The 11,809-nt window shown below is 43.1% G+C and overlaps 1 protein-coding gene across 3 annotated transcripts in view; it reads right to left on the bottom strand.

Moving 5' to 3' along the window:
- Nucleotides 1–27: 27 nt before the first annotated feature.
- LOC311265525 (low-density lipoprotein receptor-related protein 1-like) overlaps nt 28–11,809 on the bottom strand; it is an 89,380-nt gene continuing 77,598 nt past the window's right edge. For 2 of the 3 annotated variants that reach the window (XM_084367273.1, XM_084367274.1), the window contains exons 67-90: nt 11,671–11,796; nt 11,459–11,575; nt 10,725–10,831; nt 10,466–10,598; nt 10,109–10,231; nt 9,880–10,002; nt 9,645–9,782; nt 9,402–9,539; nt 9,165–9,284; nt 8,792–9,075; nt 8,532–8,710; nt 7,924–8,030; nt 7,647–7,766; nt 7,356–7,532; nt 6,941–7,081; nt 6,657–6,830; nt 6,328–6,489; nt 5,903–6,074; nt 5,658–5,759; nt 4,730–4,803; nt 4,550–4,643; nt 4,386–4,424; nt 3,558–3,702; nt 28–1,940 (exon numbers count right to left, since the gene is read on the bottom strand). In XM_084367273.1, the coding sequence (XP_084223399.1) occupies nt 1,803–1,940; nt 3,558–3,702; nt 4,386–4,424; nt 4,550–4,643; nt 4,730–4,803; nt 5,658–5,759; nt 5,903–6,074; nt 6,328–6,489; nt 6,657–6,830; nt 6,941–7,081; nt 7,356–7,532; nt 7,647–7,766; nt 7,924–8,030; nt 8,532–8,710; nt 8,792–9,075; nt 9,165–9,284; nt 9,402–9,539; nt 9,645–9,782; nt 9,880–10,002; nt 10,109–10,231; nt 10,466–10,598; nt 10,725–10,831; nt 11,459–11,575; nt 11,671–11,796 (3,233 nt within the window). In that variant the 3' untranslated portion in view covers nt 28–1,802. The remainder of the gene's footprint in view (nt 1,941–3,557; nt 3,703–4,385; nt 4,425–4,549; nt 4,644–4,729; nt 4,804–5,657; nt 5,760–5,902; nt 6,075–6,327; nt 6,490–6,656; nt 6,831–6,940; nt 7,082–7,355; nt 7,533–7,646; nt 7,767–7,923; nt 8,031–8,531; nt 8,711–8,791; nt 9,076–9,164; nt 9,285–9,401; nt 9,540–9,644; nt 9,783–9,879; nt 10,003–10,108; nt 10,232–10,465; nt 10,599–10,724; nt 10,832–11,458; nt 11,576–11,670; nt 11,797–11,809) is intronic. The other variant, XM_084367275.1, reaches the window with a different exon arrangement.

The raw sequence follows: 11,809 nt of genomic DNA, 5'->3' as shown, positions 1-11,809 counted from the left end.
CTCTCCAAATGACTGACAGAGCCTCCGTACATTTCTACTATAAAAATCCATTTAATTTCTTATATCAAAAAGAAATAGAATCATAACAAAACAATCAGAACCACAAATATCCATGTGGGTTTTTTGCCACCAAAAAGAAAATTCTCCAACTGAAAAATGATTATTCTAATTTACATGGTCAGGTGAAAATCTAACAGAGCAGGATGTAAATAAAAAAAAAAAAAGAAAACAAAAGTGATGAATACTGTTAACAAGTGAGGGGCGAAGCCAGAGAGTTTCCTCTAGGATGGGTGTGTGTATGTGTGTGTGTGTGTGTGTGTGAGAGAGAGCACCATGCAGAGTGATATGGCTGATAAGCTCAGTTAAAAGCAGCGTGGTGAGCAGTGAGACACAAAGAGAGCGACACTTTGAAGACTAAAATCCAGTTTGACAGACAGACAGATGGTTAGCGTTAGCAGCAAGGCAAAGGAATTAACAAAGGAATGCTTATCAGGAAGCTGATCAGTCTCCCTTCCTGGGAATGCACTTAACAATGAGCTTTAACCTAAATTACATGTCCATGTAATTACATACAATTAAAAAAAAAAAAAAAGGAAAATTCTCCCACAGAAGTACGTACCATCAAACGGTCTTCCCTGGCCTTTCCTGAAAGTACATTTACAATCAGAAGACATGGAACAAAAGCTAAAACGCAACCATTCTCAGCTAGATTGTTTCTCAGTGATGACCGGAAAAATTCACAGAAGCTTGCCGTCACTCCCAAAAAGAACTATCTAGAACAGTGACGGAGCAAAAATCCAGCTCCTGTCCTGTCCAGAGTGTCCTGCAGTAGGCTAAACCAAGGCCACGGATATATCCATCCCAGACTTTTCATCCTGGAATGTGGACTTTATTACAATCATCTTCATCCAGCGCACTCACACACTGCCACTGACTCATTCATTGCTGACAGAGTATTGTACAATGACTTAAAAGAAAAAGAAAAAAAAAAAAAACTGTTAAAAAGTACAGACTGCTATTTGTTACTGATGTTTGTATTCCTGGGTATATTTTCAAGACACTTTGTTAATAGGTTTATATATATGCAAATATATAACTTTAGTCTGTGCAAGGAGGTAAAAGACAATCACTTGAATGTAGTTCTTTTGAGACAACAGAACAGACACCGTCTGCGATGCCGAGTCCTCCATGTGTACATGTGCAGTATAACAACTTCTCTCCCAGCCTCGGCCCCTCTTCAGACCTCCAGCAGCAAACATACATATACACATCACGTGAAAGACTGAGCCGAACCAGCATCCAGGAAGCATTCATAGTGAGCACTGACACTTCTCCTCTCGTTCATGAACAACAAAGACTTGGCAACGTTTTCTAGGATGGAACAATATTCTTTTTTTTCCCCCCTATACAATTCATACAAAAATAAAAAATTAAAATTGTTCCACTGCCATTCGCATCTCTCTTATCTTTTACATTTGCACAGAGGTAGTGGCTATATGCGTGAGAGGGGAGGGAGAGTTGTGAGGAGGAGGAGGTGAGCAAAATTAAAAAGAAGAACTGAATAAATGTCTATAAAATGGTTCCTTTTTTGTCACCAGATTTTTTGAAAGAACAAAATATAATACTGCAATCACTTAAAAAAGTAGTCCTTCATTTTATACATTTTATACAGTGTTCTCGCTTTTTTTTTGTTGCTTTTCTTTTCAGTTGGTAAAGGCATAAGATGAGAGAGCTCGCCGGCTCAGCACTGGGTCGGGCATGGCAGGGCAGTGTTGTTGGCAGAGTTCAATCCACGCCGAGCTCTACGCCAGCGGGTCGCTCATGTCCTCGTCGCCCTGGGAGAGAAGCTCCTTCTTTTCATCCGTGCTGGCGAGAGAGTTGCGGCTGTTGTGGGCGCCCATGTACAGGGTGGCATACACTGGATTGGTGAAGTTGGTGGGCTGTGGAGAAAAAGAAAATTACATGGTGACTTAAAGGGCCTGAGAAGGGCAGAGGTTCTCTAAATGTGAAAGTAACATTTACTGCTGCTGTGCTTTAAAAAAGGTCAGTTCACACCAACTATAAAAAACACATTCCTTCTTAAAAGACAACACATTTTCCCTCTCATGACTGGAACCTTCCAAATCGAATCAGTTTTATTTATGTACCCCAAAATCACAATCACATTGCCTCAGTGGGCTTAACGACATCTTCTGTCCTTAGAGCTTTAATTCGAGTGAGGAAAAAAGCCATATTGACAAAAAAAAAGCCCTTACTACAGGGGAAAAAAAGATGGAAGAAACCCCAGGAAGAGCCACAGAGGAGGGATCCCTCTCCCAGGATGGACAGACATGCAGTTGATGTCTCGTGTACAGAACAGAACAATAAAATGACAGTTTACAAATTTTGCAGATTGTTGATTTGCTGTTTGTTTTTTTTACTTTGTGCCCGTCTGTTCTGGTTCTTTGTTTCAATAAATCCAGGCCTCAATGAACTGCTCCAGTGACGAGGCTTCAAAAGTCCTCCACCTTCAAAGGCCTCACTGCAACTCATTGTTCGCTTCTTTGTGTCTCCTTTATTTTATTTTATTGATTTAAACGCACAGCGTGTACTTTGTGCCAGTAGAGGTCTCACAATCAAAACAAAGTAGGATTATGGGAGTTGTTTTCTTTCATTGTTTACCTCATCTGCTAGAGTCACTAAATAGATTTTCATCAGCGATGGTGATTGTTAAAGTATGAACGTTTCTCTCGGAAGTTGAAGTGACAGGCAACCAAATTAAACATACTGTAATGGTTGATTTCTCTGCGTTTGAACATTGATGGAAACTAGGCTCGGGTCGATATTCGATATAATTGAATATCAGGATATTTGCTGTCTTATGCAATATTTTTCACAATATCGAATATCCAACAGCTGTGCAATTCTTCACCTGAGAGGAACTGCACAGTGTTATTTCTCACCTGGTTGGTCCTTCAAATCTAAAAATTATTTTATCATTTATATTGTTGTATCTGTTGCTGCAAACACAGAAGTAACGAAGTGAACAGCATATTAACCTCTTCTTACTTCCAATCAACATGATTTAAAATTTCAGATCTCACCCAAGCCTATTGGAAACATTGAGGATGCTGTAAGTATGTCTTTTGACATTTTAATGCAGGAATGTTGCATATTATACCTTTAATAAGCTTCAGTTTGGTTTCTTCATTTCATCTTCTCCCTGAGCTGGAACTGAAACCATTTTTTGACATATTCTAATCTGAGATGTCTGTTCCACCTCAATACAAACTGGCGTCAAAGCAGTGTGTGCGTCTTTCCAAAAACAATGTTGTTGTTATTCTTGATAACAACTTGTGAGGACAGTCTTCCTTGGAACTACTCTCTACCAAAGAAATGGCAACACAAATGAAATTCCCCTCCTTCCATGTTTTGAGTTAGTGGCAAACGTTTTAAAAATGCTCAAATTACAGCACATAAAACTGTCTGCATGGCTAAACAGTAGGAGCAAGTGAGATGTGTTTTTTGTGATTTGGGTGAACAGACCTTTTATATACAGGCACATTTAGCTGTTTTACCTTGTCTGGGTCCAAAGCAAAGTCTGAATCCAGGAGCTCCCCAGCGTCATCGTCAGGGTCTCCTTCATAGATCTTATATGCAGGGTTACCAATCTCAACATTCATGGCTCCGTTTGTCATTCGGTGGTGCTGGAAGCCCTTCGCACTGCAGACAGACAGAGATCGACAAATTGATTTACCATCCAAGCAATACATTTTTGATCCTTATTTTAAAAAAAAAAATAGATCATGAACTATTTTTGGGAGAAGCCGTGAATCAAACAATACACAGTGGCTAGAAGAGCATCATAACTTAACGCAGAAACCAGCAACATACAATCCACACGTTCAAGACAACATATATTAAAAAAGGCTGTCAAATGAGCTTTTGACAAAAGGCCATTTGATCAGACCCTGAGAATATACTGCAGCATGTCTGCCGTGGAGAATGCTGGATTTTCACATTGCAAATATTCGGCTGTTTGCAAGCATATAAACATTTTCATAGATGCACAGTTGTATATTTTACGATGCAAGCACAGAGCGTGAGCCTGACATTTACACATGTAAACAAGGAAAGGTATGGAGGACGAAAACAGTTCCATTGTTTGCGCATCACCAGCAAAGCTACTTCAGATAAGAGGTCAAGAGGTCCCTGTGTTGCTGGGTGGGAAACCCCGTGGGAGGCAAACAGGAGATGGCAGGCAAGGACAAACGGACACATTTCTGCACCGACCGACAGAAATGGACAAATGGACTGACAGAAAGCATCAATCTGACGAATATTAGGGAAGGGAGGGGACAGGATTTGTGGGTCAACAGGTGAATTATGTAACCCTGAGAAGTTACCGCGAGCACTGAGAACGAGATTTGCCCGGCCATAGAGACCTGGGAGACAGGAAATAGATGGTTATCAAAGGTTAAGAGGAGAAAGAAGAGCTAGATAGCAAAGGTGTGAGGAACAGATGAAAAATGGGAGTTTGGGTCTTTAAGAGTCTGAAAGCAGGACTCACCCGCGCATTCTCCTCTTGTACCACAAGATGGCGCCGACTACCAGCAGTGCCAGCAGCAGCAGCAGAAGCACTGGGATGACGATGGAGGCGGTATCTGCGGGTGAGCAAAAATCAACGTGAGCAAACGGGATCAAAGTGCATGTTTCTCTGACAAGACTCTCTGAACTGTGTGTGACTTACTTCCACCGGAAGAAGAAGAATCGACTGTAGGTGCTGCAACTTCACATCTGTATCCCGTCCATCCAACAGGACACCTGGACACACAACGAGCCAGATATGAAAAAGTGTGTGTGCAAGTGGTCATTTCAACTTCCTTATTTAATCATTCCTCACTTCCCGCTCCATCTGGACCTTGTTCTGGTCTGCCATCAAGCAGGAACAGAGCAAAATGCTAATTTCTACTCTGAGGAGCAGGAATACATGAGACCAGCCTTCCCTAGAAATCGTTGGAATCATCTCTTTTTGATTTGATTCTGCAGCAGATGGGAGTGGTCCGATACTACAACAATCACTGCAAGTTTGTTCTTAAGTGGACAGACAGAACAGACCCAACTCCCAAGTTTATTAAAGATAAAAACAAGTGATTGGTGTTAACTGTAGGTGACAAAAGAAGCATAAAAAAAACTAATTTAGTCAACAGAAAGATTTCCCATGTCTTCTTCACTGATCTGTTTAAGCTTTTTCTTCTAATCTGTATCATAGATAATATTAAAGTCATGGAGAGAAAGAAAATCCGTAGCCTTTTTATCAGCAATAAATGTGTATTTATGATTATTTTCTTTTTTCTATTTTGTCCCACGCAAGTCTTAAAATCCCAGTTGAAGTGAGATATATTTAGGTAATTCACATTTTTATCATACATTGGGGCTGATAAATAATTTCTACAAAACATAAGACAGTCTAATCATAACCTGGATTGTGGATTACAAACAGAGAGTCAATAAACACATATGCAAAAAAATGCATACATAAAAAAAAAGTGTTGGCTCATCGTGGTTCAACTTTGCTGAACACAAGCAAAAATAAAAGTTGTTATTTATGTGCAGCATGTAAGTAAGGGGATTGATATGCACTCTGTAGGTAAATAAATGCATGTCTCATCACTTACTTGCACTGAGGCAGCAGTGTGCGAGTGTCAACTGAGCATTGTCCGTTTGAGCAGTAGTCCAAACAGGTGAAGCAGCTGGGCTGGGTCTGACCGTTGGGACAGCTACACACAAACACATATGGAGAAAAAATAAATTAATATAATCGTGAATTTCCCTGCTATGTTTTGATGTCCACACATTTTTGGCCATGTATCACAATCATTGTAACCTCTGAAGAGCCCATGTTGTTCGCCAGTGTACCTACCTGCAGGAAACCTCTCCTGACGGTGACGTCAAACACTTGCCCGTTCCGCAGAACTGACATTTGTCGAGCTCACACTGGTGTCCGATGTACTGAGTGGGGCACTGACAGAGTTTGGTGCCGTTAGAGGTTTGTAAGCAGGTTCCACCGTTCTGACAGTAGTCTTCACATTTACCTGAAGACAAGCGAGAAGTGCAAAGAAAGGATTCAATCACTGTCCCAAAGATTAGATCACCAAAACATTTCTAGATCAAAATTAACTTAATTGTTTTGTGACAATCTTACAGGTGTCGTTTTTTGTAAATAAAGTATGTTTTGACATTTAGTGTTACAGCAACAAAAGGCCACATATTAAAGAAGCCCATACAGATTGTTTTATCATCCAAAGACTACAGTAAAGTAAATCATCCGACAGTGTTTACACTTACTGTACTGGCACTGGTCTCCCTGGTACTCAGACGGGCAGCTACAGGTCGGCTGGTTGCCCATGTTGACCGTGCAGTTGCCTCCATTCAGGCAGTAGTCCTGACAAGTGTGGCGGTTACAGTTGGGCCCTGTGAAGCCCTTCGGACATCTGCAGGTTGGAGCACCTAGGACACATGGAGGATATGAATGACACTGCAATTGCTTACACACTGGCTGAAGCAACTTGACAACTTGTGTTCCTTACCGGATTATGTATTTTATGCACAATTTTACTTGTAATTTAACCTTTTTTTTTTCTACAGAAAGTAGAGTGGGTGTGTTGTGCTCTTACCTGTATGTGAAGCAGTGCATGTGCCTCCGTTCTTGCAGTAGTCCCTGCATTGGTTGATCTCACATCTCTCTCCGGTGTAGCTGGGCTGGCAGCGACACTTGGCCACCTGACGGGCGTTGAGGAAGCAGCTCCCTCCGTTCTGACACTGAATTTCACATGGCCCTGAGGGGGGAGCTGTGGAGGGGAGAAGAATATGAATGTTAAACCACCCAGAGGTTTGATAAAGTGAAAATGGGGCATGTGGTCTGTATGTGTGCATCAGTGCAGTGTATCTGCAGACTTACAGAATGGTGACTGGGTGGGGGCCGGTCTCTCCACGCATGTGCCGTTGTCGGCCACGTAGTTGTTCGGGCAGGTGCACACTGGTCCACTGGGGCTGAGCAGACACAGCCACTCACACTTCTTCCTGTCACATGGGTTGGTCACTGGTGCAGAGAGACAAAACATCCAATAAGAAAAATTGTATGAAATGTAAGAAAACTGCCAACCTTTAAAACACCTTACTTCCTCTCAGTAGATGCAAACTTTTATTTGACCTATATGCATTTTATGATTTTTAGTAGCAGTGGGGGGAAAAATCAATACAGAACAGAATTGCAATATTTAGTGTTGCAATTTTTCATCCATACACGGACGCAGAGTATCAATCTTTTATTATATAATTTATAATACAGCATAGATGTGTAGAAAAGCACTCACTCTCTGGCTGCTTGTAACGGTGGTAGAGGACTATGTCAGTAGCATGGTTGATGCCTGTGGTGAGATTCTCCATGGGGCCTTTGCCAAACTTGTTGACTCGGAAGACAATGTTATTGATATAAGTGACGCCATATATGTAGTCCTCAAAGATATCTATGCTGAATGGATGGAGCAGGTCTGGAAATGAGGGAGGAAAAAAATAAGTTAAGAGGAGAAAAATATACAGGCAACATGTCAATGCCAGATTTTTTTTCATGTTTCACACAGTTTTGAGTGTCGAAAGAACTCAACTGTTCTTGATGCCGGTGACAGAAGTGACAGGATCTGAACCGTCCAGACGAACGCTGCCAATCACTGAGAGTTTGGCATCCGCCCAGTAAAGACGCTCATTGAAGTAGTCCACAGCCAAACCTGTAGAGACGGAAAGGAAGCGGATAAAGTCATGATAGCTTTTAGAATCAAAGGCTGCGTCTAGCTGGGAACACGAAGCAGGAAGTTGCCGTTAAAGACGCATGCTTTAGTTTCCCTGGAGAAATCATGGTAAAGATAAATCGCATGTAGTGCTGACCTGTGGGCCACTGGATGTTCTCATGAACAAGAGTTTGTCTCAGAGTGCCGTCCATGGCAGCTGTCTCAATTTTAGGATGGTTCCCCCAGTCTGCCCAATACATGGTCCTGAAGGGGGAAACAGAGTTGGAATACACAATTACAAAACATACAATGGCAGAAATCATACATTTTCTCCATTTTCTACTCCAACAAAGGAACTTTCCCACGGCCCAGGAACTTTTGAAGAAACTCAGTCTTATCCATGGCAGGAACCAGGTTCTAAAAGTTCAGGTAACATTATTTTATGCCCCAGAAAGTCTTTGATTGGCTGGATGTAACTTTGGGCTTGCAGTGTTGAAAGTTTCTGATTGGTCACATACTTGCAGCATTTCATTTCAGCCACCATTTTCAAATATCTGCAACCCATTAGTTATTTGTGCTTGGACAAATCAACATGGAGTTACAGAAGAAGAAGAAGATGTTAAACAGACGAACGAACAACAGACGGACAGACAGTGAAAAAAATGTCAAGGACAAATTTGCCTAATCTTCGCAGGTCTTTAGACCAAGGTTAAAACACAAAAAGAGGCTGAAGGATTGTCATATGATTGTTGCACTCTTTCGTACCCTCTCTGTGGATCCACTACGATGGCATATGGCTCGTCTATCATGCCAGAGATGAGCGTCTTGCAATGCTGGCCTGACATCTGAGCCACTTCGATGACATCTCGACCAGAGTCGGTCCAGTACAAGTTACCAGCCACCCAGTCCACAGCAATACCACGAGGCATCTTCAGCTCTTTGATCTGGATACAAGCAGAGAGGCATTTACAGGATGTTCATGTGTTTGTAATAGTACAATAGAGTTTGTGTTTGACCAGCATTACCTGCAGGTTTGTGATCCTGCCCTCACTCTGCCGTTTGTTGCGATGAGAGTTGGAGGAGGTTGACGACGTTGTCGGTCCTGGAAGCTCGTAGGAGGAGATACGGCCTGTGTGCCAGTTGGTCCAGAAGATGCGGTTGGTCTTGATGTGCAGGTCCATCGCATCGATACGCACACTGGCGTCGCCCTGGAAGGTCTGCTCATAGCGCCAGTTAGGCATGCCAGGGTCCAGGCTGCGGATTTCATTGTCATCGGCTATGTAGAGAATCTGTCGACTGCTGTTCATGTCTGGAAGGAAAAGAGACAAACGCGTGATTGTTATCAGAGTTTTAAAAAAGATGAGCTGTGTATAAAACAGATGCAGCTCTGGTCCTCACTGTCAGCCTTGCAGGTCTCATTGATCCTGGTGAAGTACTTGTGGCAGCTGCATTTGTAGGAGCCTTTGGTGTTGTTGCAGATGTGGGAACACACTCCGAACTGCAGGCACTCATTCTTATCTGAAAAATGGACAGGCAATGTTTGATATAAGAAAATATTATAATCCAGATCCTCGCCTTCAAAGAGTAAACATCCAAGTGAGCTTGTCATGACAGGTGCAGTTTGTGCGTGTGTACCTCCACAGGTGCGGTGTCCGGTCTTCTGGAAGCCTGGTTTGCAGGAGCAGAAGGAGTCTGTGCCGTTGGTTAAACAGTGGGCCTCGTCTCCATCACCACACTGAGTCCTGTTACTCCTGCAGTCGTTTAGTTTGGTGTCTGAACATGAGCACGCAGATAAGTCAAGTCAGTGGATTCGAACATTTGAAACCTCAGTGCTCTGATTAGCTGTAATACATAGAAATGAGTTTTGACAAGAGGCACCTGTCTTGCAGTTGATCTCGTCAGAGCCGTAGTCCTCGCAGTCGTTGAAGAAGTTACAGCGCAGAGTGGAGCTGATGCATCTGTTATTGGCACACAGGAACTCGTCCTTCTCGCATGTGGGAACAGCTGGAGGGGTCTCTGTAGACACACACACATTAACACAGGTCAGCATCTCTTTCATCAAAGTTGCGGAAGGAGGTGATTTCACAGTGATTTGAACGACTCAAAAACTCACGGCAGTTCAGTTCATCAGAGTTGTCGCCGCAGTTGTTGACACCATCGCACCTCTTTGACACTTGCAGACACACGCGGTCGTTATGGCAGCGGAAAGCTCTGGTGGGAGGACACTGGAACTTCCCTAAGAGGGAACAAGATAAAGGAGACAAAACCGACACAAAATAGGTCAGGACAAATGAAGGCTGACAGACATTCAACATGTGTGTGATCCACAAGGCTGCACTCACTGCACTCTTCAGGATTCTCATCAGAGTTGTCCCCACAGTCGTCCTCCCCGTCACACTTCCAGGCGAGGGGTTTACACAAAGTGTTGTTACACTGGAACTCATCCACAGGGCAGTGACGCCCAGCTGAGGAGACCAGGGAGAAACAGTTAGAGATTTTTACTTCTGGTGTGGTTTGCATGAAATATGATGCCTCTTTTCATGCCATTTTGCATTTTGTGTATTTTGGCACAACTGGCAAATTGTGTGAGCATTTGTAGTCACATATTTCTTTCTCATTATAATAACATAAGACAATAATAATATAATGGTAGTAAAGACAATTAAATTCAGCATTTACAGACACAAACATACACTTACCAGCACTGCCACAATTCTCCTCATCGCTGCCGTCCATGCAGTCGGGGTCGGCATCACACCGCCAGCGGATTGGGATACAGTGTCCGTTCTTACACTGGAACTGGTCGTTGTCACACTTCAGATCACAGCCATGCTGAAGAAACATCAGAGGATCAGCTTATAAACTCAAAATTTAATACTACACACATACAATTTAACTTTCTTTGAAAATCAATACAACATTTTATTTCAAGGACACCCAAATATTAAGTTCCCGCACCTCATCAGATCCATCAGCACAGTCATGGTCTCCATCGCACTTCCACCTCCCAGCAATACAGCGGCCGTTCGTGCAGGCAAACTCGCTTTCTGAACATTGTCGAGGCACTGCGGGAGAAGACAGGCGAGGTTCATGTCAGTTACAACAAGTCCAGTTAACAGTGAGCTACATGGCTCCGTTAGCCTTCAGCAGGACAAGGACACAGGACAAGGAAACAACCACAGAAGATGACTGCAGGAAGCTGTTCAATTAGTCTCAATGTTATTTTGATGTATTTTATTATGTGTTTTATATATGTTTGTGCGTGTTATATCTGCGGTAAGTAATCAAAATTCGTCTCATGCAGTGGCATCTGGTGGCAAAAGGGAAACAGTACAACAATGAATGTATTCAGAGCTCAGCTTGCAGACTCTCACAGGTGGGTGGGGAACACAGTCAGACACGAGCATGAGAGTGGACACACAGCAGTTCGCATATGAAGGTGGAGTTACTTACCTCTGGCTCATGCCAACAGGACAGTATGAAATGAAACGAACATCAGATGAGGTGAGATGCATCAGAAATGACAGTGAACGGATGTTAGTGCTGAACAAGTGACTTAGTATTTAAGGTGCAAAGTAAGTATGTTACCAGTGGACAAGGAAAGAGCATGAGTGTAAGTGACACTGGACGAGGTGAGACAACAGATGTTGACAGTGTGAAGGTATCGTCTCCGAGCTGAAAGTGACACCTACTGCACTTGTCTTCGTCTGAGTTGTCCCCACAGTCGTTGTCGTAGTCGCACTGCCAGCGGCCCGGCACGCAGCGGTTGTTCTTACACCTGAACTGGTACGGCTCACATGTCCTCTCAGCTGTACAAATGGAAGAAGACATTACTGTCAATAAAATAAAAACAGAAAGAACTACATCCTAACATCAGTGCCACAAATGTCTCGATTATTCTTACCACACTCCTCTTTTGGTTCATCTGACGCATCGCCACAGTCGTCCTCGCCATCACACTTCCAGCGAGCCGGGATGCAGCGTCCAGAGTCTTTGCAGCGGAACTCGTCCACGCCACAAGTCATCTGGGCTGGAGAGGGAAA

This window comes from Pagrus pagrus, assembly GCF_965226575.1.
Source record: "Pagrus pagrus genome assembly, chromosome: 11".
In the NCBI taxonomy this organism is placed as follows: Eukaryota; Metazoa; Chordata; class Actinopteri; order Spariformes; family Sparidae; genus Pagrus; species Pagrus pagrus.
The sequence above is the reverse complement of the archived record's forward strand: the minus strand, read 5'-3'. Positions and strand labels throughout refer to the sequence as shown.